Below are 24,399 nucleotides of genomic sequence, written 5' to 3' on the forward strand. Positions count from 1 at the left end.
AACAACTCTGCTTCAACTGCTGGCCTTCTAATTGTTCGTTCACTAACTAACAAACATAAACTCTTTTGAAGTGAAACTTCTTAGGCGAGCGAGAATGGAGAGTAAAATTTCAAGGCCATGCAACGTTTTGGGAATTTTCGTTCCGCGAGAGAGAAAAAAGATATAACGTAGAGGAAAAGGAGAGTTAGAGCTATAACTTATATATATCTTAGATATACTTTAGGCTATTTTTCCTGAGTTTTTCCTTGTGGTTGGTAATTTCTAGTGAGAAATAACACTGCCTATTTTTTGGCGCTTGTTTGTTGGTGCAAACTTGTAGGAAATATATTTTTTGGTGCCTACTGTTTGGGGCGTTTTTTGGTCCCAATTTTTTTGACGTTTTTTTTTTTGTGCCTACTTTTTAGCGCTTATTTCCGTTTCTTGGCTAGTGCTTGTGCGTACTATAAAGTGTTATCCATTCCGGCGTCGGATTTATTGGTATTGCCTTGCGGTAATTTGTGCCGTTGCTGCAGTCCTGGAATCGCTGCGTTTGTGCGGGTGATAATCGCTCGGAGTAGTGCGCGTTGTTGCCACGGTTTGTGTCCGGCGTTTACCTACACCGATCGACCCTTCTCCGTTTTTTGTAAATTTTGCCTATTTGTATTCTCTGCAAATGATGTGAATTTATTTAGATATATATTCTTTCTCTCTCTCTCTCTCATTCTTTCTCGGGTCTCTCCCGCTTTCTTTGTCTGCTTTGAAAGTTTCACTTCTGTTATGTGTACTACGCTACACGCACTTTTTTTATTTGGACTGAAAAATTGAAACTGATTCCTCATCACAGCAAACTTTTTTGATTTTTTAATCACTTTTGCAGCCGCGGCGTAAGACAATTTCGGCCCTCTCGAATGCGTGCATAAAAATACCGCCTCAAAACGCTTCGCGTACTTCTCACTCGTTTTTGTTTGGTTGCGTTTACGGGAAAGTTTCGAACGACACCAACCTGAGTTAGCACTGGCGTGGTAGCCCTTGAGTGGGACTATTATGCAGCAAAAAGCAGAACGAAATATATCTTGAAGTTACTAGAAAAAAACGGTTCTTTTCTTCGCACACAGACTGTATGCTATTTTATTAAAAGTTGTTTATATATTGTATTTAAACATACATAAATAAAATGCAAAAAAAATATTCTGATTCCATTGTTTCAGCAATTGCAAAAAATGCAATACTGGGGTTATAGTTTTGACCAATACTGTATGTCAAAAGTCCGTCATGAAAACTAGGAGCTATGTTGTTGTTATAATATACTATAAAGCGTTTTTCTTAAACTTTGGGGGAATGGTTTTGCTGAAGTTTCTTGGTTAGATATAAATTCGGATAGTTCTGGTAACATAGACTCGACTTTCATGTTTAGTTCATGTTAAATTCTTGTGATATTTGTCGGAGCCTTTTTTTTTTAATTTAAATATTCTTTAGGTTAAAAATTTAAAAAAATTCTTAATATTTCAGATTTGGTAACATTTTAGAGCAAATACCTGAAATAATACTCAATGCCCTGTATTAAAATTATAAGCAAACAAGGAAAAAAACTTAAAAATTGGATCGAACGAAAGACGTATTCTCTCTTTATAGGAGAAGGCGATGTAGATGTGAATGTGGAAATTATTTAATATTATATTCATAAACAAAGTCACCTTTCTGTTTGATTACAGTAGTATATTTACCGCATAATTTTAGGTCACTGCATATGTGTTATATATTTTTCAATTCTCATCGACTTTCCAAAGTCTACATTCATACTCTTTCACTACCTTAATTACTCTGATTTTATTTTCTTTTTTTCTTTCATATTTTACAATATAATTTATTTATATCTTTGGCCGTTGACTGATGGCTCATAATAATGATTTTTTATATTCTTATGCCGCCATGTGAAAATAATTGCCATCAATAATAATCATCAGCAATTGTCAATCGCAATAGCACAAATAATAACAATACCGGCTTTGAAATAAAAAAAGTTATCAATCAATAAATCAAACAAAAAGATACAAAAAAATGCAGCAATTCAAATTGACCGAAATGAAAACGAATCTGCTGTACGCGCCCGAGTCATACGCGCTGGCGCACGCCGTCTCAGCCGATTTGAATACGATGAAAGGCAGTCTCGCCTGGCAGTTCGCTGTCATTTACGGCAATTTCGATGAGCTCAGCAAGCAGCCAATAACGGTGGGCAATGTCGCAGTCATGGAGAACCAGTCGCGTTTCATTTACTTTCTAGTGACAAAGGAAAATGTCTATGAGACAACAACATACAATACATTGCATGCAGCGTTGATTTGTATGCGTGAACATATGGTAATTTGGAATTTCTAATATCTACAACACCGTTTTCATATTATTAGTATGCTGCCAAAATAAAAAAGGGGGCATGGTGATAGGAAATAAGAAATTCTTAGCGGTTTTGAGGACACGTGATATGCACACGAATGGGGTATAGATATGAGACATTTCCATGGGCTAGGAAGTAAGAAAGTGAAGAGGGATAAGGTCGATAAATACATAGATTGTTATTGTACAGTTATAGTGGAGAAATATCATATATACTTTTGGATTTTTCCAAGGAATATTTTTATTTATTATTATAGGCAAATTTTAAGTGTATGTACAGGCAAATATTTATTGCATAATCAAATATTAATAAAATGATAGAAATGTCTCTTTTAGCTGCGAACGATAAATAGCACCAACCAAACAACCAACCGCTATCGAATACAATCAAACTTCCACTAACTCTATCAACCTGCACGAACGCGAGGAACAAAAATACTAAAGCAACGTATAAACGCTGCCTTTTTGTATCAACAATCCCTACGACCAGCACACACGCTGCGATTGGTGTATCAACGCGTTGTACAGTGCGCACATGCAATTACAGGCAATGCCCCACATACTCGTATGTATATTTATAAAATACTCTTCTTCTTCTTACTTGGCGCGATAACCGCTTACGCGATTTTGGCCGAGCTTAACAAAGCGCGCCAGTCGTTTCTTCAGTCAGTGAAGCCAAGTCCTTCTCCACCTGATCTTTCCAACGCAAAGATGGTCTTCCTTTTCCTCTGCTACCACCAGCGGGCACCGCATCAAATACTTTCAGAGCCGGAGCGTTTGTATCCATTCGGACGATATGACCCAGCCAGCGTAGCCGCTGGATCTTAATTCGCGGCGCTATGTCTATGTCGTCGTAAAGCTCATACAGCTCATCGTTCCATCGCCTGCGATATTCGCCGATGCCAACGTGCAAAGGTACAAACATCTTACGCAGAATCTTTCTCTTAAACACTCCAAGTGTCGCTTCATCGCATAGATATGTATAATGGGCGCGTTCATTCTTTGTTAGATATTCGATGTTTGGCCGAAAGCCCCTCCTCCAATTTGTGGAGAGCGCCGTTCTGTTGTTCCACAAATGAAGGGATCTTCTCTTTTATGCCGCATACGAACGGCTGACAGTTTTTTATGAAGAGCTTTTTTATGGCAGAAATGCACGCATCGCGATTGGTTATCAACGTTGCCAAAGTTGACTCATCTGAGCACTGTACATTTTATGCTAACGCTGAGTAACTTCGCCAGGTTTTTAAAACTTTTGAAAAGGATGAATGAGTCATAAACAAAAATTATACATGTAAAGACAGGACATCTTGTTGGAAATGTTAATTGAGTTATGCAAAATCAGAGTGAACGATGAATTGCAAGCAGGTAAATTTTAGACATAATTTCGGAGTTGAGAGTTAATAAGCCTTTTTTAGTCGTTTACAACTGCAACAGTATTTTGATTGTATGCCCAGGGCTAGGGGGTGTAAAGATATATATGAAATTATTTTCTACTTGTACGAGAAGGGTTCAATAAGTTACCCATGTTGGAAATGAAGACACCATTTAAAAAAAAAAAAGTTTTCATTTTTATTTTTCAACGAAAGATATCTTCTCCTAACCTAATTTTTTAACCCTCCAAAAAATAGAATTTGTCGAACCCTCCAAAATACGCCTCTGTTTCGGCGATGACTTTCTCGTTTGCACTAAATTTTTTTCCTGCGAGCCATTTCTTTATGTTAGGGAACAAGAAAAAGTCGCAGGGAGCCAGATCGGGTGAATACGGGAGGTGCGGCAGCAATTCATAACACGATGCAAGTAATTTGGCGGCGACAACTCCGGATGAATGTGCTGGTGCGTTATTGTGGTGAAACAGCACCTTCCATTTCGCCAAATGCGGCCGAGTCTCCTTCAAGTTTTTGTGAAAGCAGTCGAATAACTCCACTGATCGTTCTTCCTTTTTCTAAAAACTCCATGAGCATGACGTCGTTCGCATCCCATAAACGTCCGGCCGATGGTACTGTCTTCGCCTTCTTTGGAGCAGATTCACCGCGAAAAATCCATTGTTTTCATTGTTGCTTAGCTTCCGATGTGCAATGATGAATCCAGGTTTCATCAAAGGTGACAACTCGACGCAAAAATTCCTTCGGATCTCGCTTAAATTGCTCCGAACACGGCTTCGAAGTTAACAGCCGCATCCGCTTCTTGTTGCTTGTGAGCAATCGTGGCACCCATCGGACCGACAATTTGTTCATCGCCGACTTATCATGTAAAATATTAATTGCCGTTCCGGTCGACTCACCTATGGCCTCTATTACTACGCGCACTTTCGTTTGTCGATTAGCGAAAATCATGTCGTGGATTTTTAAATGATTTCCCCGGTAACCTCGTCTGTCAGGCGTCCTGGTAACTTCTCATCAAAAACGGAAGTTCGCCCACGTTTAAATTCGTTGATTAAATAGATGGCGAAGCGTCCCCATAAACAGCTTCCACGTTCCCATGACAGTCGGTTCTACGTAACTGGAACGACCCGGTTTTATATCCGGCCAAGGACTGTCACTTTAGCAGCATTCTCAGTATATGTATGGGGATTGTTTATGCTGCTACAACAGCATCCAACTTGGATTTAATCTCCTCGCATTTTTCCCCCTTTCAAAAACAAAAAGCAAATTACCGAACGATGCTGCTCTTTTTCCATCTTAGCGAAAATCACGACACACGCCTTACTCGAATAGCTGCCGAATCCAAACTAACCTATCAATCAGGCTGAAATTTGTTTTGCCGACGTTTGATAGATGGCGCAACAGACGATGCTAATACCAACTTCCCGCAGGAACGGCCTCCCTCATCAAGCACGAGTACTCGTACCGCCCTCGTATATAAGTATTCTCCTTTAAGGGGTTACATGGGGTTCGTCGGGTAAAAAAAGGTCTATTTTGAATATATTTTTTTTCTATGTAAAAATTATTTATTTAATTCACACCTTTTTCTGTCGTGTAGAAACATATTTAAAGAATATTTCTGAAATTTTCCAAAAAAAAAATTTAACTCCTCTGTTGTGACGTCATTTCCTGTGACCCCTCGAAAAAAAGGTGCGTGCGCGTTGCCCGCATAACCCCTGATAGGATCATCAAAAATGAAAAACAAAAATAAGTGTTTTAGTTAAGACCATAAACTCGTGCTTGAACGAAGGAAAGAAAAAAAAGTAAAAATTGGAATTTAGGCAGACATTTTTTCAAAAAAATGAAAATTTTGGTCAAATTTGCTTGACATTTTGTTGTTTTTTTTTTTAATTGACGAAGGGTCCAAGGACGAGTAAATTGTATCTCGAACACCTGTGTAAAATTTCATCAAGATCGGTTGAATAGTTTTCGAGAACATTTGACAACCGACTTTGAAAACACGGTTCCGAGAAAAACGCGTTTAAGTTTTGAGTAACAATAAAAGTGGCTTGGAGCGCACACCTTCCAAAGGCTGTATCTAATTAACTATTATTCGGATCGACTTGAAAATTTAGGATAATATTCTTGAAATGTTGTAGGAATTAATAAGCAAAACAAAAATCGATTTTTTGAACCCACGAAACTCATGTAACCCCTTAAGTGTAATTCACTGCTGAGTTATTTTACCAAGCTTATTTGTACCACCAAAAAAAATGTTTTTTTCTATGCCTTTATTGATTCTTCAATTCAGTACTGTAGCTAGCTGACTTTTTGTTAGTAGGTGTCCAAATCACGCATGATGTATGGCTTAGGTTTGTAATCAAGCAAACATTACTTACTAATGTGGCTGATTACTAGGTGTGATTGTGAAGCAAATTTCCCAATTACTATAAATTTATGTCAAAGCAAATCAGCATTCAATCATTCATCTTGCATTCTCTGCTTGTACATTTTTCCAAAGCGCATTCATGAGATTACAAAAATTGCAATGCCGCGCATTTGCTGTGGCACTGATGGCTTGGATTGGCAGCGGGTGAAGCAGTTAATACGCACAGTATTTGCCCGAGATAACAATGTCGAGATTTTGGTGTGCAACTACAATCAGCCGGTGGTAAGTCGACGAATGGAAGAAATGTCTAGACTAAAATTTTAATCATTTTACATGCATATGTATGCACACACATACATACATATTTCGCACACAAGAAAATTCCGCCGAAATGCCAGATTACCGAAGTGAAGGGCAACATTTTCAGCGCACCGCAGGACTTCTCAATGGTGCAGTCGACCAGTGCGGATTTCGCCATGTCCAGCGGTTTGGGCTTGCAATTCAAATGCAAATTCGGACAAGTGCATGAGTTGCAGAAGCAAAACAAACATATTGGCAACGTGGCGGTGTTGAAGGACAACAATCGTTTTATTTACAATTTAATCACAAAGGAACGCAGTCACGAAAAGTGCACATATCCGGCGCTCTATTACGCGCTTATGTCGATGCGCGAGCATATGGTAAAAAATTTATGAAAATCAGTTGTGAAAAGTACTCACAATAATGCTTTATTATTTTTTTGCTTTTTTGTTTTTGTTTTTTGTGCAACAACAGGAACAAAACAATGTGACGAAAATCGCAATACCCAGATTTGGCGGGGAAATCGATCGTCTAAGCTGGTTGCGTGTTAAGAACATTGTGGAATTTGTATTTGCAAACTATGAAGTCGATATCATTGCATACGTTTTCGATCCACCCGAAGTGGTGCGAAGACGTTCACGTGATTCACGTTCACGTTCGCGAACAATGGAATCTATGGTCAGCCGCATGTCACTCTCGCGCGACTTGCCGTAAATAGGAGCGCACAAATCGCAAAAGAAAGCAAAACTTGAAGTTTGAGTATAAAGTTAAATGTTTTGTTTAATCTACGTTGACGTTTTCTATGAACGCATCCACATAATTTATTAATTTTTTAAACTATACTCGTATATTTATAACGCTGGATTAAAATTTGCACAATGACTGATGTAAAAAAACTTACACGAAGATTTTATTGCGCAAAGCTCAACTCGGATTTGTGAAATGGAAAACAATTTTTGACAAACAATTTAAGAAAAAGCGAATATTATATTTTTTTTTAAATATGTATTTGGTGTGAATATGCCTTTATTATTGTATAACATAACTCTCGGCTCAATAATTTTAAGTGATCGGACCAATATCATATTTAAAATTTTCGAATTTTCAAAATATAAGACTAATATTTATTATATATTATTTAAAAACTTTTACAGAACGATAAAATGGTGTATTTGAAGTTGAAGGTTTAAGTAAAACGATTTATATGTATGTATGTATGCATTTGTATGTATGTAGATAGAGACGAATGTAAATCAAAATTTCATTGTTAATTCAAGAATAATGATCCATGGTGAAAAGATTTGTAGAGGTATACTACCTAGCAGACCGTTATTCGGCTCTGAGCGAATTTGACAGATATGCCGACGTCATTTGTTTTGTGTTTCACTAAGCTAAAGCTAAATTTTATGAAACACAAAACGAATGACTTATCCTGAAAACAGTGACCGACGTACGCAGTCCCTTACCGCAGCCCGTAACGAGCACAAAACTGAGCAAAACTCATCCCGTAGAGAACAACTGCGTTCTTTTATTTACATATTTACACAATACATCGGTTTGTGTGTGTATGTGTTTGGTTGTATCTACACAATGTTGCCATTGATATTTTTGCTTACACACTTTTTCACACATCCGCGTTATCAGTTACAAATTTCATTGTTTAATAAACCAAAGCCAAAAACCAACAAATGAAAATAGTTCATTTATCTATAATTAGCATTAATCAACAGAGATTTTAATAAAAATTATAATTTTTCTAAGTTTATTTTGTAAATGATTTCGAAATGTACTGCTTGGCAACACTGTGTGATGAGAGAGCAATCTGATGACAGGGTTTTACGGGAATATTCAAATATCGTGAAATAAAATCTACGATACGGAATGAAGGATTTTTTCATTTATATGGGTTTGATCGTAACAGCTGACAGGAGGACTGCGTTTACGTCGGCGTGAACGGCTTTTGTTGTTGTTGTAACAGCATAAGCATTCCCCATGCATATATGGGAGGAATTCTGTTGAAGTGACAGTCCGAAGTGAAGGCAGTCGGCCGCACATAAATCCGGGGCATTCCGGTTACGTAAAACCGACTGTCGTGGGAACGATCGACTTTTGTCTTTGTCTTCCATTCTTCTGTTCAAGTTTTCAATTTCAATTTGTTTGTTGTATTTTTGCTCACAGATAGTGATTATAAGAAATAAATAAGAATAAGGAAAGTCCCTGAACTCTTTTTATTTTTTAAATTTATTTCGCTGATATAATATTTTTTTGTAGCAAACTAAAATATTATTAATATTTTTTCGCTGAAGAATAATACTTAGTCTTATCCCGAATTCCATGCGACTAAATCGTTTTCATGTTGTTGTTGTTGAAGTGGTTGATTATTTCTACTGAAATAAACAAGCAGCACTGTTTTACTACCACTGTCCTCGTGTGATGATGTCTTGTTTTTTGTTTTTGTTTTTTTTTTTTTTTGTTTTTGCTTCTAAGTCTGATCCATTTTGTGATATCCAAGTATAGCAGCAAATCTTTGTCTCGATGTCTGAGATCTCAGAAAATTAAAAATCGTTTTCATAACTTGCAATATGACACAAATATGAAAATTTCCTAATATATCGTCCCCTTAGTATTAAAATAGCCTATACATTTTTTGATGTTTTGAGAGTAGCTCTCACTCAAATCTCGTTATGTCTGTAAATATTTATTATTTTTGACTGACGTTTTGACCCACTTTGTGTAACTAGAATTTGACAAAATTTTGACCACATATAAAATCGACGATGGAGAATCCAAAAATTCAATAAAAAAATAATAGCCTATGAGCACATAGGCTATTGTTATACTAAGGGGACGATATGTATGTGTTTTTTAGCAGAAGTTGCTTTTCTATATATTATATCAACGAAGCTGAAGTTTGAGTTTTTCTGTTAAACTAAATTCAGCTGCGTGTTCATCAGAATTAAATTAAATTAGTAGCCATACTAAATTTCATATTAACTATTCACTAGCTTATTTAATTAAAGCCAGTCTGATTGGGGAAAATATACGCGAAGTTATGAGTAACTTTGCCCAGGCATGCAACCTCGAAAAATTTAATGTTGAATGGTGGCTAATAATGCTTGGAAAAACATAAATTCATTTATTTTATGAACGGTTTGAGTCGTGTCAAAAAAGACCAGATTCTGACCATCCTCATAGCATCCGCGATTTCAATTTTCATACGTTTGGCATGTGGCATAATTCTCGAATAAATTCAACAGCTCTTCCGCTGGAAATTTCATGGTAATCACTACTACCTTCCAGTAATACACAGCTGAAAAATTCTTCAAAATTTTTTTCTTCGTTGCAACCAGCTGTGATTAACCGATAAATATGCACATCTCTTTGGAGGCCTTAACGCTTTATAGACACGAGACATCGCTTGAGCGTCAGTAGCGGAACTCCAGTCGTAATCAAAAGTGTTCATTTTGATGTGCCAATCAAATGAAGTCCAACACATCCAGCATTAGCACTGAGTTATAATAGCAACGAATCATCAGCACCGCCCAAGGCGAATTGTGTACCTATTCAATCATTAGATCTTCTCATGTAAAAATTATCCAGTAACTTGCCAGTAACTTAATTTCTGAGAATTCGCTCTCGAAAGAGAAAAATATCAAAAAGAGTACATGAACGCAAAACCAGTAACAATTTGCAAGTTTTACGAACAGCTGCTTAAATTGTTGGCAAGAAAAATCACAAACATTTTTTACTTGAGCTGCCTCGTATTAAATTAAAACAAAATTAACGAAATAAAATGCAAAATAACGTGCTTCGGAATCACATAATTTCATTTTGTCCACAATACCTTGTTCCATTTCATCATTGTTGTCAGTTGAAGAACATTCCATTAGCAATTGCAATTCACAAAATTTAGTTCTTATTTAATTTTACTTTGCGATCAGCTCTTTTTCTCACTTGCAAATTCCTACAAGTAAAAATTTGTACAGTAAAAACTTGCAGCTTCCCCTCAAAATGGAATGTCATTTTGCTCTCTCATTTTCCCCTACTTTGCAAGTGCTTTTGGGTACCAAAACGTGATAACAATTCAAGGCGAATTGAATTTCTCTATCATTCTTGGTAACAATTGTTAAAAATGACTTAATAGCAACGAATCGTCAGCATCGCCAATGAATTTGAAGTTTGCATTATTTTCACCAATACTTTTAGATCCATCTAAACGTAAGCATTTGATGTCCAAAAAATCACATACACCTTGCATCTTAAGTGTTGCTATGTGATTTGAAATTAAACACATTTTTTCGATTTTGCACAGCTGAAGCGACAAGAAAATTCTGCACCACTTCTAATTTCGTCGAGTCAAGAGGGCCAATTTCTGAATAATCTGGCAAGCAACGTTCCAAAGTATGATACGTGACAATAAATTTGACCAAGGAGGCATGACTAAAATTTCTTTACTACACTAATTAATTGCGGTGGCGTTAAAGCTTTCAAAATAGTTTTCGTTGGGCATATATTTAGTTGAAGCTCTTTTTGCAACATGAATTGCTGAAGTTCCGAGGGTTAAACAAGTCATACCTATACATATATTCATTCTTCTTGGACAAATATTCTCCATTCACCTGTTCGTAAGCGGCGAGTCACAAATCAATCTGAGATTCCCATAATCTCCTGTATGAGTTGCGCTGCTAAGTGCGTTTTTTTTTTTTTTTGTTTTTTTTTTTTTGTTTTTTTTTTTTGTACTACATTATAATCTATGAGAACATTTTGTTGAGATAAAGTTCGCTATAAGACTGATTATGTTTTGAAGTAAATATATTCCTTTTCCAAAAGTGAAAAGCTACCAAGTCCCCGTTTTCTAAAAAAATGTATTCAAATGCAAGAATCAAGACGCAAGAAAAATTAAAAAAAAAAAAAACATTTCCCAAGGCGAATCTATTAAAGGTGGTATCGGAAATCAGCTGGTTTGTTTTTTTCTTTCGCCGTGTTCATGTGGCTGTCAGCCCAGACTTCAAACAAGGCGAGTTCATTTTTTCTTTTCTACTTTGCCAATACTTTTCTTTGACAAGCAAACGTACAGAACATTGCTGTTGGACTAGTGCCACCACCTTTAATGAATGCGCCTTGTTTCAATGCAAGAATCAAGACGCAAGAAAAATTAAAAAAAAAATAATCATTTCCTAAAATAACAAACTATCTCTTTTCTTTCTAACCGTTTCTATCCAGTGGCAAGCAAATTTGCTAAGTCCAAATACTTACCGAAAATGTGATAAATCCCAAAGAATGTAAACACTTTTCATCAACGTCGTGGAAATCGATTCGTTTGGAGTTGTTTTTGCTCGGAATACGCGAAATTTTGCATGAGGAATGTTCTGGAAGAAAATCACTTTCACAGACTTTTAGTTGTTTTTTTTTTTTTTTTGTAAGCACCGAAAAACTGGACTTAGCAACTTTTCACTCTAAGCGACGTGTTTATATACATATTTATATATAATCTATTTTGGCATTTAGATAATTTTACTTTTCTAATTAAATTTGAAAAATTATTGAAACATTCAGAAATTGTTGAAACATATTTTACATAGGATGAGCTGCAAACTATGGTATTTTAATAAATTTTTTTTATATGTACACACTTTATGAAAAGGTATTCTTGTCTTTCGCAAAGCGCTTAGTTTCAGTGCCTTAATATAATACAAACACGCATACATACATACATACGTACATACTACCTTTGTAGTGAGTGTGCGAAATTAGGGGCAAAGCACGCAGTGGAGACGCAGTAGGTTAACATAATTACATTTGTCAACAATCTTGACGCCACACACACCCACAAACACGGAATCTAATTTTTAACAAAAAATGTAACTTAATAGTCTTGCTAACCACAGCACTGTTTGTACTTCAAATGAATAAAAATCAAATTAAAGCATTCCAAAAACAAGTGTTTTTTGTTTTTGTTTTTACTTTCGTTACAATCTGCATTTGCGCTCATTCATACATTTCATTGTATTTTCCTTAACTAATTAGAGTTTTAAATATTCTAGCTCAACTTAAAAGCTCCAATCAATCGCCATTTCACACCACTACTGTGCAATATTTGCGCCAAAACATGTCATCCGATGCGAAATTCAAATTGACTGAAGTCGAAGGTGATCTCTTCAGCGCACCAAAATCACACTCACTGGCGCATTGCGTTGGCGCCGACTTTGCCATGGGTGCCGGAATTGCGGTAAAGTTCAAACAAATCTACGCGCAAGTGGACAAGCTATTGGGTCAGGGCGTAACGTCAGGCGGTGTAGCCGTGTTACAAGACGAAGATCGGTACATATATTATCTGGTGACAAAGCCGCAAAGTTGGGGTAGTCCCACATATGATAGCCTACGTTCGTCGTTGACTGCTATGCGGGAGCATATGGTATGATTGGAGTAATTTCTTGTCAAACTTTGAGTAATTCCGATTTTTTTATTTTATTTTGTTAGCGAGAAAACCACGTAAAACAATTGGCTATACCTCGCATTGGCTGCGGCATTGATGGACTAGAATGGGATAAAGTTAGCAACGAATTGGGTAACGTATTTGGTGGTGAGGAGCTTGAAATTGTTGTATACAATTTTGTGCCTAAGTAAGGCAAATGCCAAAGTAAATTCAGCGATGTGCTTGCAAGCAGAGATGATTTGTTAATTAACTTTAAGCATTACTAGAAAATGTGTACATGTACATGAATATGTATGTGGGTGAATCCATATTTTTTTGGAGCAAACAAAGGACTTAATAAATATTTCAAATATATATGTACCTATACATATCTGTATAAATATCGTTTTGGTTTTTGAATTGATGGTGAATTTAAAAATGGAATACAAATAATATTTCCTTGGCCCGTGTTTATGCCGATTTTTTTTATAATAAGGTTAGGTTAGTTTATACGGGCTGGCCGAAGCCACGCAGAAACCATTTTGGTCCATAGCGAAACTAGATCAGCGTCCTATTTAGCGAATATATGCATCACTCAAGATGTGCGTACTGTTGGCGAATTTTAGGCGTCGCTGGAGCTGCAGTTTAGGGATAGATTCTAGCCTTTTAAAGCTGTAAGCACCCAGGTAGCGTAGTTTAGTTTTCGAGATTGCCGGACAATAGCATGGAAGATGCTCCAAGGTTTCTCTTGCACGCTGCTCATTACATTTCCTGCAAACGTCGTTAATGGTTAAATTTGGCTAGTAAGCGTGTGCTTCAACTAGGTAGTGCCCTTTTAGTATACCAACTAAAGTTCTACAGTTTCTTCTGTCGAACGATATAACCGATTTAGTATACTTGTCAACATATGCGTGTTTACACATAATCCTGGCACCTTTGCAATTGGTTAGGCTAAACCATTTGCCTTTTGCCTTTCCTAGCATGCGTTCCTCTAATTCCTTTTTTTAATTGTGCGCAGGGCTTTAAGGGAGGGAAACGGGTTTAGGAGGCCGAAGTTTTTGGGTTTTTCGTGAATTTTTTTTAAAAGGAAGAAATAATCAGAAATTGTTTTAGAGGGTATTTTATTAAATTTTAAATTTTTTGAAGCTATTTCCGCCGGAAATAGTGGCGTTAGAGCGTGCTGTTCATGGACGATCGCCATCCGAGTATCTGGCTGGTGGGCATTCCGGAAGTTCCAATTTTTCTCTGCAATCAACAACATGTTTCCTAAGAATATGAACCTAATTTTGATAAAATAATATTGAAAATTGCATGTTTTTGAGGCGCTTGAACACAATGTCATTATTTTATACCATATTTTTTCATCTATTTTGCTTAAAAAAAATATTTTTAATGATAATATAATCCAAGAATTCGGTTCATTTAAATTAGAATTGAATAAAGAACACTCCCTAAAAATTCCATAACGATTGGTCGATAACTTTTTGAGCTAGAGTGCCCACCAGTTGAAATAAGTCGTTTCGAGAAAAACGCCGTTCTAACTACCGCGCGCTACGACGCCGAACCGACGGGCGTTCACTTAAGTGCTCATAGAATCGAGAATAATGCGAATTTCTTTTTAAATTTTTTCCCACATATTCTTGAGTATACTAACAATTTATGCAATAAAAAATGTCGATTTTTTGATAAGTCTAAACTGGTTTCCCCCCTTAAGTATCTGTCTTATTTGATTCCCTGTAAGTTTCGCGCCTTCTTTAGCTATTCCCTCCACTGCCTCATTTCCCTATATGCCTATATGCCCAGACATCCAATAAACATAAAGCCTGCGGTTCCGAGCGAGCTTGTTGATTGCTTCCTTGCATTCAAGGGCATTTTGGGATGATACACAGTATGATTTTATCGCTATCCACGCAAAAGTTTATTAACAGTTAAATGTTGCGTCTGTACATACAAGATTTGCTGTTTTCTTTACAGCAAATATCTGAGCTTAGTTTTATAATAATAACTTTAATAATATTTTAATGCAAGTGTAAACTTATGATTGTAATATAAACTATCTTTCACAATACCAATTTCTTAACCAAAACCCATTCACGATATATTTGAATGGGGGGGCGGAGGGGGGAGTGGGCGTGGCACCGCTCACAACGCCCATTATAAAAAGCAAGGTCACACCATTATAACTATGAAAGTCCCAACCTCCTCGGGTCCCTATAAAACATCCAGGAAAAGTTAGGTGTTTTACGACCGTATTTGCATCTTAGCGGCCGCCGTAGCCGAATGATTGGTGCCTGACAACCATTCGGAATTCAGAGAGAACGTAGATTCAAATCTCGGTGAAACAGTAAAATGAAGAAAACACCCAAAAAGGGTGTACGCGCCAATTATAAAAACAAAATTGCATATCTTGTACTGAAACATAGTTGAGAAACATAGAGAAATGTATAAAGCAATTGTCAACTCAGCAAGCATTTAACTTAGGTTTAATAATTCATACCACTTATGAAAAAGTTGTTTTATAGTAAAAATTATAAGTGCTGCTAGCGAAAATTTGGACTAAAAAATCGTGCGATTTTCTACTATATCACTATTCATACATTTTTTTTTTTCTAATATGTATGAATGCATTTTTCAAACTAAAAACGCGCCGCAGGCGAAACTTTTGAATAAAACTCGCGCGATTTTTATTCCAAATTTTCACTTTTTATGAAAATATAATATGTTATAGCGGGTTCTAGATCAAAAAATTTCACTATTTTTGAAAATAATGATTTATCGAAGGCCAAAGGTTAAGGGGGAAACCAGTTCAGACTTATCAAAAAATCGACTTTTTTTTATTGCATAAATTGTAAGTATAACTACACAAGAATATGTGGTAAAAATTTTAAAAAGAAATTCGCATTATTCTCGATTCTATGAGCACTTAAGTGAACGCCCGTCGGTTCGGCGTCGTAGCGCGCGGTAGTTAGAACGGCGTTTTTCTCGAAACGACTTATTTCAACTGGTGGGCACTCTAGCTCAAAAAGTTATCGACCAATCGTTATGGAATTTTTAGGGAGTGTTCTTTATTCAATTCTAATTTAAATGAACCGAATTCTTGGATTATATTATCATTAAAAATATTTTTTTAAGCAAAATAGATGAAAAAATATGGTATGAAATAATGACATTGTGTTCAAGCGCTCAAAAACATGCAATTTTCAATTTTATTTTATCAAAATTAGGTTCATATTCTTAGGAAACATGTTAACGAAAAAAAATTGTTGATTACGGAGAAAAATTGCACTTTCGGAATGGCGATCGTCCATGGACTACACGCTCTAACGCCACTATTTCCGGCGGAAATGGCTTGAAAGAATTTTAAAGTGTACTTAAAAGTACGAGTAAAATAACCTCCAAGTTTAAACAATTTCTAATTATTCCTTCCTTGATCAAAAAATTCACGAAGAACACCAAAATTTCGGGCTCCTAAACCGGTTTCCTCCCTCAATTTAACTCTTTTAAAAACTAAAAAAATGTTTTTGGACCCCTTTGTTGGTTGACTGAGTTTTTTCGGTTTCGCTTTATTCTTTTCTCACTATCTTTCCTTTGACAGTTCGTCCCGCACATTTATTTTACACTATATTACAAACGTTTAGAAGAACATTTGTGATAATAGAATTTGTAAAGTTTTATTTATTTTACAATAAATTTAATTTACCGTAAATATTGTATTTCGTAGAGTTGTGGTAATTTTAAAGCTTATCGTTAACGGTAAGAAAAACGCCGGAAAACTAAAAACAAATGCGTTTAGTAAGCTTCGCGAGCAAGAGCAACAACTGTTTTGCTGCGCTCAGCCAATGCTGCAAGTACAGATATGCTAGCAACAACCAGCCAACGCTGTCCCCACTACAAAAGTAGTCATTGGCAAGCACCTAAGCTCGGCTTGCCGCCGATTACCAAACCATAGATTCGGTCATTGTCTATGACCAAACGGAATGTGTTCTTTCCAAGAGTGAGCAGGCTTTTTATAGGCAAAGGCAAACCTACTATAAAATTCAAATTTAGAAGTTGAAAAATGGCATCTAGTAGTTATTACAATTTTGGGGCATTGCCATATAAGAAAAACTCTAAATTAAATGTTAACAAGTAGAGTAGAAATAAATACATTAACAATTTATAAAATATATTATAAGTATGCTCCAAATTTTAATGCAATTCGTAGTATTATTGAGTAAAAACAAGCTTTAAATCAAATCTTGAATTAATAAGGAGTGTTTGTAGGTGAATATTGTTACTTTTCTGTTTGTATTTAAGGGGTTATATACCTTGTGGTCCGGTGAAATTAGCGAAAGTTGGGTTTTTTTTAAAGATATGTAGCAATAATTTTATTGTATAAAAGTTTTTATTATTGGATATTACAATGTTTAAAGAAAAAAAAAAGGCTTTGTTTGTGTAAAAATATTTAAAAATGGCGGAGTTATGGCGTTTTCCCCCAAGACCCTTTTTTTGGAAGAGGCTTGCGGTGGACGCGATTCAAGTCCACCAAGTCAACTGAAATCAAAAAATCGAAAAGATTTCATTAGTATAGGGTTATATCTTCTTAGTGAACGATCAATATATTAAATATTTTGATTTTTGTGAATATAGGAACATGTTTTTAAAAAACTCCACTTCTACAGTCCTAAAATTGGCATTAAAAAATTCATATCTGCAAAATAAAAATTTATACATAAAAGGTTGATCGTTCACTAAGAGGCGACATCAATTACGAACAATTTAAAAAAAAATTATAAAAATCGGTTGAATACTTTTTTTGCAATCGCGTCCACCGCAAAAGCATTTTTGGAAAAACACGTTTTTGAGATAATCGCGTTTAAAGTTTCAAGCGCCGCATGAGGCCGTACGCTCAGGACGTGACGACGCACAATTTAAAACGCTGTAACTTTCGATCTATTGCTCAGATCTCTATGAAATTTTTGGAAAATGTTCTCAAGGGATTGTACTTTACGATAAAGAAATAAAATTTATTTTGATTTTTTTGAAAAACACAAGGTATATAACCCCTTAGTAAAATAAGCGTCGTAATAGGGAATTTTTTCAAGCTTATGCAAAAATTAAGCATTTTTAACGTTAAATATTACTATTAATTCTTAATGGTAATTTATAAAAAGCACTATAAATCAAAAAGCTGATATAGTTACTTCATTTGTGTTTTATAATTTTTAAATTCGATCCACGCACTTAGATATTATAAGCAAATTGATCGTGGCAGCAATGGAAAGCCAGCCCAAAACATATTGCAAAACAAAAATAAAATAGCGGGCATTCCCACTATAGCAGCTTCTACGTAAATTGCACAACCTGGATTTGTTTGTTCGGAAGACAGCAGACGTACATTACCGCAACGACGCTGATTTAATTTCGACCAAGGACAGCTATTGCGGCTACATTCAGCAAACATTTTTCATGAATATTTTATGCTTTTTGCATAAGCCACATCCCTAACCAAATAATAAATGCTACATCGTTGTATATGACTGATGTTTCAAGATGATTTTAAGATGACACAGCAGCAAAAGTTTGAAAATGACATCGTCCTATATTATGTAGTTTTGAATTATACAATACATTGACAAGGCGAATCTAATGAATTATGAATGCGCCTTGATACATAGAAAGCCAATGTGTTTTAAAATTCATGGTACGTAATTATAAACTACTATTTCAACAGTAACTTCTTTGAAGATTTCTCTCAACATATCCTTGACTTTTTGCCAAACCAACCCATCTAGGCCGCATCCAATGCGTGGTATAGCCAATTTGTTAACATCATGTTTGAGCTGTAGAGATGTAGGTATGCATCAATAAAATGAGAAAATGCTTATATTTAATAAGTTGGCGTTTATTGAAACTATACGTAGAATTACACCAATTTTTAAATATTATTTACCATTCATATTTAGTTTGCTCATTTACTCACCATATGTACTTTCATTGCTTGCAGCGAGCTGTGCAGCGTTTGATATGTTGGTTTTCCCCAGCTGCTTTGTTTGGTGACCAAATAGTATATGAAGCGCGACTTATCTTGTAAAATCGCCACCCCACCAGGCTTCGCGTTTTGTTTCTTTAGCCTGGGTATTTGTGCAAATTTATTTCTAAAAGTATGCGAAAAATTGCGTGGATTGTAATTGCTTTAACGTTTAACACTGAACGCGTAAATAGTTTATGGTACTTACCTGAATTTTACTGCGATACCTTTGCCCAGCCTCATATCGGCTGCAACGCAATGTGCCATGGAATATTTCTCGTCTGCGTTAAACAAATCGCCATTGATTTCTCTTATTGTACAATTAGACATTTGGGATGATCACTTTCGTAAACTTAAATACAGTTTTGATTTTCCTAAAAAAAAACGAATTAACCATAACAACAACAAATGCACAACGAAGCTCCCGCCTTCCAACTCAATCAGCTGTTAGTGGATCACAATTCAATTGCAAATTCATTCACAATAAAGACAACCATGGATCTGAACCACATTCATATTTAGCAATTATTACTAGAGAAATCATAAAGGACTAGATGCGAAATTTTATTTCTCGGGAGAGCCCTGAAAAATGCGCATATTTTATAACATTCATCAGTAATGCCACACCGAAGGAACATTGAATGGGTATTTTTTTAACGAAAATTGGGATTTTTTAGTTTCCACACAACCATTGAGATTAATACTTAGTGAGCGGTTGCCCAGCAGCCTTATATCACCCCTATACACCCACCCTCCATTTGTGGAACAACATCAAGACGCACACCACAAACAGTAGAAAGAGCTCGGCCAAACACCCAAAAAGGGTGAACGCGCCAATTATATATATATATATATATATACACCCACAAATAATAAAAATAAGCACAATCCATATGAAATTTGTACATAAATAAACAAAAAGAGGTTGTCTGTAAAGTCGGTTTACTGACGATAGTTTAACGTGACAACGTCATAAGAAAATATTGATGGAATGGTTGCAATTTTCAAAACAAAATTTTAATTTTATTTGTTTGATAGATATTTTGTATGGATATAGAGGAGGAGGTAAATGGAATTGCAATGGAATAGGTCAAGTTACATTTACACAAACGTGAAAAATGACGAAACATTTATCAAATTCATGAAAGATATCTTCAATTTCGATTGTGCATCAGACGTTAATAAGTCAACAACACTAAGAGGCATCATCATCGATTTGACTTTCTCAAGGCACGTTACACTTGAACACTCCCTTTCATTTCCTATTTTTCCTATCATCGTCCTATTCTCAACAGAGAAATGGTTCATTACCATGCACACAGGAAGAAGGCATATGCAAATACAAGTATGTGAATTTATATACCTACATATGCGCATATACATACATATATATGCTCACTCAAGTAGGACAGAGCCAGATGTCGAACGTTGCCGAACGCGGGGGCCGATTGTGCTCTTTGTCGTTCGTTCCGCGCTCTCGCTTGCAGTTCAAGCACATTAGCTTACATTTGCTTGCGTACGGAATACATAGATTCATATATTTGATATGTCCATATGACTTGCATGCATCTTTACATATAGATTTGTTCTTTTTGAAAATTGCGCGAAATTATATATGTATATGCATGTTTATATACATATATTAGTATACAACATATCTTATAAGGTATATGGTAAATATTACCATACATTTTTTCCTTCATATATAATAATAATAATAACATTACAACAACAGGTATTATTAACAAACTTGGTTTTATTTTAAATTCTTCAAGTAAATCAAATTAATAATAATCAATAAGAAGGCATATGCAAATACAAATACGTGAATTTATATATGTACATATGCGCATATACATACATATATACGCTCACTTAAGTAGGAGAGAGCAAAATGTCGAACGTGGCCGTTCGTTTGCTTTGTTTGCTTTGTCGTTCGTTCCGCGCTTTCGCTTGCAGTTCATTCAATGCAATGAGCAAGGTAACGACAAATGAGCAAGGTAACGGCAATGAGCAAGGTAACGACATATGAGCAAGGTAACACTAATGAGCAAGGTAACACTAATGAGCAAGGTAACGACACATTTTTTCGTGCGTGCAGCCTGTTAAATCGAATTATAAGATGTTATCACGTCAAAAATTCAAAATTTGATATGTTAATGAAATTATTCAAAATTGAAATACATAAGTACAGTACTATCTCGATAATCCGGACACCCTTAATGTTAGGGGTCGTCCGGATTATGGGGGTGCCCGGATTATAGATGATTTTTTTTTTCAACTAAACGTTGTTTTTTTGAAATGAGCATAACGCAATTCAGATATATGTATGTACATAAATAGTTTTATTAAATACAGTACAATCATACTTACATAATAATATATACATCTGTACATAATCAAACATTTTTTTTTATTTAGTATGTACTATTTCAAAAAAATTATTAATTTTGGTCTGCTGCGAGTTCGCCAGCAACATTTTATCTGCAGCAGCAACATTTTATCTGCAGTTTTATCTGCAGTCTTAAAACTAAAATATCCATAGCCAATTTGTTCTGCCCATTGTATAGAATTGGAAAAAATATTTTTTGCTTCACCGCTACTTATAGTATTTACCGCTTCAACTATGGTTCAATCAGAATCAGCTTCTATATTATTATTTTCATAATAATAATGTCCACTCAATTCAGTTTATCACTGAAGAATCAACACAACGCGTGATTTATGCTGTTGCATTTCGTATACATATATTGTTGTTAAAGTACCGCAACTTTACGAAAAACTCACAAAGCAAACTAAAAATTAAAATACATATGTATGTACATATTGCGAAGCAAATTTCAAAAATGTCCGGATTATAGAGTAAAAAATGTTAAACTGTCCGAATTTAGCAGTTGTCCGGATTATAGATGTGACCGGACTACCGCGTGTCCGGATTATCGAGATAGTACTGTAATATATTAATTCGTTTTCACGGCAGTCGGTTATACGTTACCGAAACGACCCGGATATATATCCGGTCAAGGATTGCCACTCCAGCAGCATTCCCCGTTTGTAAGTATGTGGAATGTTTATGCTGCTACAATAACAACAACACCATGTTAATTATAAAGTAATGAACACGGAAAACATAAGTATAAATAAATCATAAAATATTTCGATTTTTTAAAATAACTGAAAAAGTGAATAACAAAAACCAGCAAAAAAAAAAAACAAACAAAAATCGGAAACAACGAACAGAAGAAGTTAAAGCAGATAACCTTTAATCTTTGTAAAATATCTTAAAGTATATTCACATGTGCATTAATTACCAATAAATCCTTAAAATTAATCTACCCGTTCATATATAGCAGATTATATGCAAAATAGACAATCAGCTGTCAATACTGCTTTGAAAGATTTTTCTGCATAGAAATTGCTGTGGTGCAATATTTTGGAGTTTTTGGATTGTGCAATTATTATTAACTATATGAAGAAAAGGCAAGGAGAAGTAATACCTAATTTAATTGCGTAACTGGCTGCTAATAATAGACAGTTGGAGGAAGTCCATAAACGACGTTTGCTGAGGCTTGAAAAAATTATGGCAGCAACACGTATTAGAAATTCGTAATTACATTTTATAATAACGAATAAGAGGAGAAAGCATTTATGTGCAAACACTTTTTTCTATTTGTTTCTGTTTATTAGAATTATGTCTATAAACCTGTTTTCTTTGCCGACATCCATTTTATTTAGTTTTTACTTTGATGTTTCTTTTTACATTCGTAAAAATAATTATCTATAGCACGAAAAACACAGGGTTGTATGTCAAAAAATATGGTTATTATCTAGGATTATTTTATAATCTCAGATTTTGGGAGAGAAATTTTGTATGGGAAATCTCGTTTTTTAATTACGGATTGGGAGTTTAGCACGGAAAAGTATCATATATCATCTATTTATATGTGCACAAATTATTAGACACAAATTCAATTCCCCTACCTACTCTTTTAAACCATAAATTATTTACTATAAACAAATTTACAAACATGAACCAACACAGAGTTTTCAATAAAATTACATGTGAAATGTATTCATATATGTACACGAGACGAATTAAAAGTAGAATCGGAAAAGGCATCTTGCCTTGAAAATTTCTAAAAACTCACTTCAACTTGATTTATTACGTTTCAATTGAATTAATTTTAAGACAAATAATTATAAATATTTCAATCACATCATTTCTCCATCAAGCAAAAACGAACTGTTTTCGTCAATTATTTTCGGCGCGTTTTTTCTGGTAGCCCGCCATTTCGCCTATCAGCTGTTCATCAGCCCATGATGTGTGAATGCTGCCAAGTTTTCAAACGAGCTCACTAAAAATGCAAGAGTTTCGCATCTTATCTATGACAGAAATTTCTAATATTATATACCACGTAAAGTTAATTACACGGAACATAAACTGCTACAACAACAATAATAATAGTTCTTCGGAACAAGTATGATAAGCTTGCAGGCTTAACCCTTTCGCGATATTGTTGCCATATGGCAACAGTAAACCTTAAAAGGCCGTCAACACTCTCTTGTAAAAAATATCAACTTTTTTGTTTCGTATTTTCAAAAATTGAAGTTTAATGGTTAAACAGAAATAATATAAATAATAACCGCCCATTATATATCGGTAATACAACATTTTTAAAAAAAGCCTTCTGGCACTCTGAAATTTGTATTTTGCATTTTTAGATTTTGAGGCATTTTGGGCAAATTTGGCAATTTTGAAAAAAGTATATAGAAATATGTTCAATCTGTCATTTGGCATATAAATATTTTTTCGCTCGCAGCTTTAAAAGCTGTGCTAATTTTTAAAACTAAGCTTGTTGCCATATGGCAACAAATTTCTCGTAAGGTGTTTACTTGCATTAGGGTGCGACCAGAGTGAGCGCGGAAAGCCGAGCCGAGATTGTCAGTGCGATAAAGATTGTCAGTGCGATAAAACTGATTACATACAAGTCAGTACAAATAAGCTTGTGTATAACACAGTGAACGCCGACAAGAGCAGAGAGCAGTTGTGTTTTTTAATGGTTTAAAAATAAACAAAAATGGATATCGATCAAATAATAAGTGAAACTTTTTCCCGGCCTGCTTTGTGGGACCAAAAAAACATTACCTCAGAGTCACTATCAATCTTTCGCAAGAAGTTACTGGCACCTTAATAAAATTTGTCCAGTTTTTGTTTAGTTTCACACCTATCTTGTCCAGAATGTAATCAAATATTTCAATTTTCATTCGGGTATATTGTTGAAATTTAGGTGGATATTTTCTTAAATCATTATATAAATGATGAAATTCACCAAATTCATTCCTTTTTAGTGTAATTGGATGTTTTCCAAACTCTTTTGTGTTAATAATTGCATTAATCACACTAGGAGAAGCAAAATACTCGTCATCAGATGAATCCATTACCGTGTACAGCAATTTTATAAACACAAATGAACAACAAAATTAAATGACATAAGAGCAAAACACATGGAATAAACAGAATTTCAGCGCTGATTCTCGCATTCACTGTGTTATA

The 24,399-nt window shown here is 35.1% G+C and overlaps 3 protein-coding genes across 6 annotated transcripts in view; 2 read left to right on the plus strand and 1 right to left on the minus strand.

Annotated features, from left to right (window-relative positions):
• LOC128861652 (uncharacterized) overlaps positions 1-11,610 on the plus strand; it is a 30,695-nt gene extending 19,085 nt beyond the window's left edge. For all 4 annotated transcript variants that reach the window (XM_054099941.1, XM_054099944.1, XM_054099942.1 and 1 more), the window contains 4 exons: positions 1,944-2,337; positions 6,253-6,402; positions 6,498-6,800; positions 6,895-11,610. In XM_054099941.1, coding sequence (XP_053955916.1) covers positions 2,038-2,337; positions 6,253-6,402; positions 6,498-6,800; positions 6,895-7,134 — 993 coding nt within the window. In that variant the 5' untranslated portion in view covers positions 1,944-2,037 and the 3' untranslated portion in view covers positions 7,135-11,610. The remainder of the gene's footprint in view (positions 1-1,943; positions 2,338-6,252; positions 6,403-6,497; positions 6,801-6,894) is intronic.
• Positions 1-13,222, plus strand: part of LOC128861653 (ADP-ribose glycohydrolase OARD1-like) — a 32,630-nt gene extending 19,408 nt beyond the window's left edge. Inside the window, exons 2-3 of the mRNA XM_054099946.1 lie at positions 12,465-12,835; positions 12,901-13,222. Coding sequence (XP_053955921.1) covers positions 12,465-12,835; positions 12,901-13,047 — 518 coding nt within the window. The 3' untranslated portion in view covers positions 13,048-13,222. The remainder of the gene's footprint in view (positions 1-12,464; positions 12,836-12,900) is intronic.
• A 5,170-nt stretch (positions 13,223-18,392) lies between these two features.
• LOC128860567 (ADP-ribose glycohydrolase OARD1) lies at positions 18,393-19,277 on the minus strand. Its single transcript, XM_054098165.1, has 3 exons — positions 19,054-19,277; positions 18,798-18,972; positions 18,393-18,657 (listed from the first exon to the last, which is right to left on the minus strand). Exons 1-3 carry the CDS (start codon positions 19,173-19,175, stop codon positions 18,514-18,516), a joined length of 441 nt encoding a protein of 146 aa, XP_053954140.1. The 5' UTR covers positions 19,176-19,277; the 3' UTR covers positions 18,393-18,513.
• Positions 19,278-24,399: the final 5,122 nt, after the last annotated feature.

This window comes from Anastrepha ludens, chromosome 4 (genome assembly GCF_028408465.1).
Source record: "Anastrepha ludens isolate Willacy chromosome 4, idAnaLude1.1, whole genome shotgun sequence".
NCBI lineage: Eukaryota > Metazoa > Arthropoda > Insecta > Diptera > Tephritidae > Anastrepha > Anastrepha ludens.

Bases quoted from the DNA above. Each gene is read 5' to 3' on its own strand.
- LOC128860567 (XM_054098165.1), bottom strand. From the start codon at position 19,175: ATGTCTAATTGTACAATAAGAGAAATCAATGGCGATTTGTTTAACGCA. The intron at 18,973-19,053 runs GTAAGTACCATA...GCATACTTTTAG, and splicing joins GGTATCGCAGTAAAATTCAG to AAATAAATTTGCACAAATAC. The intron at 18,658-18,797 runs GTGAGTAAATGA...ACATCTCTACAG, and splicing joins AAGCAATGAAAGTACATATG to CTCAAACATGATGTTAACAA.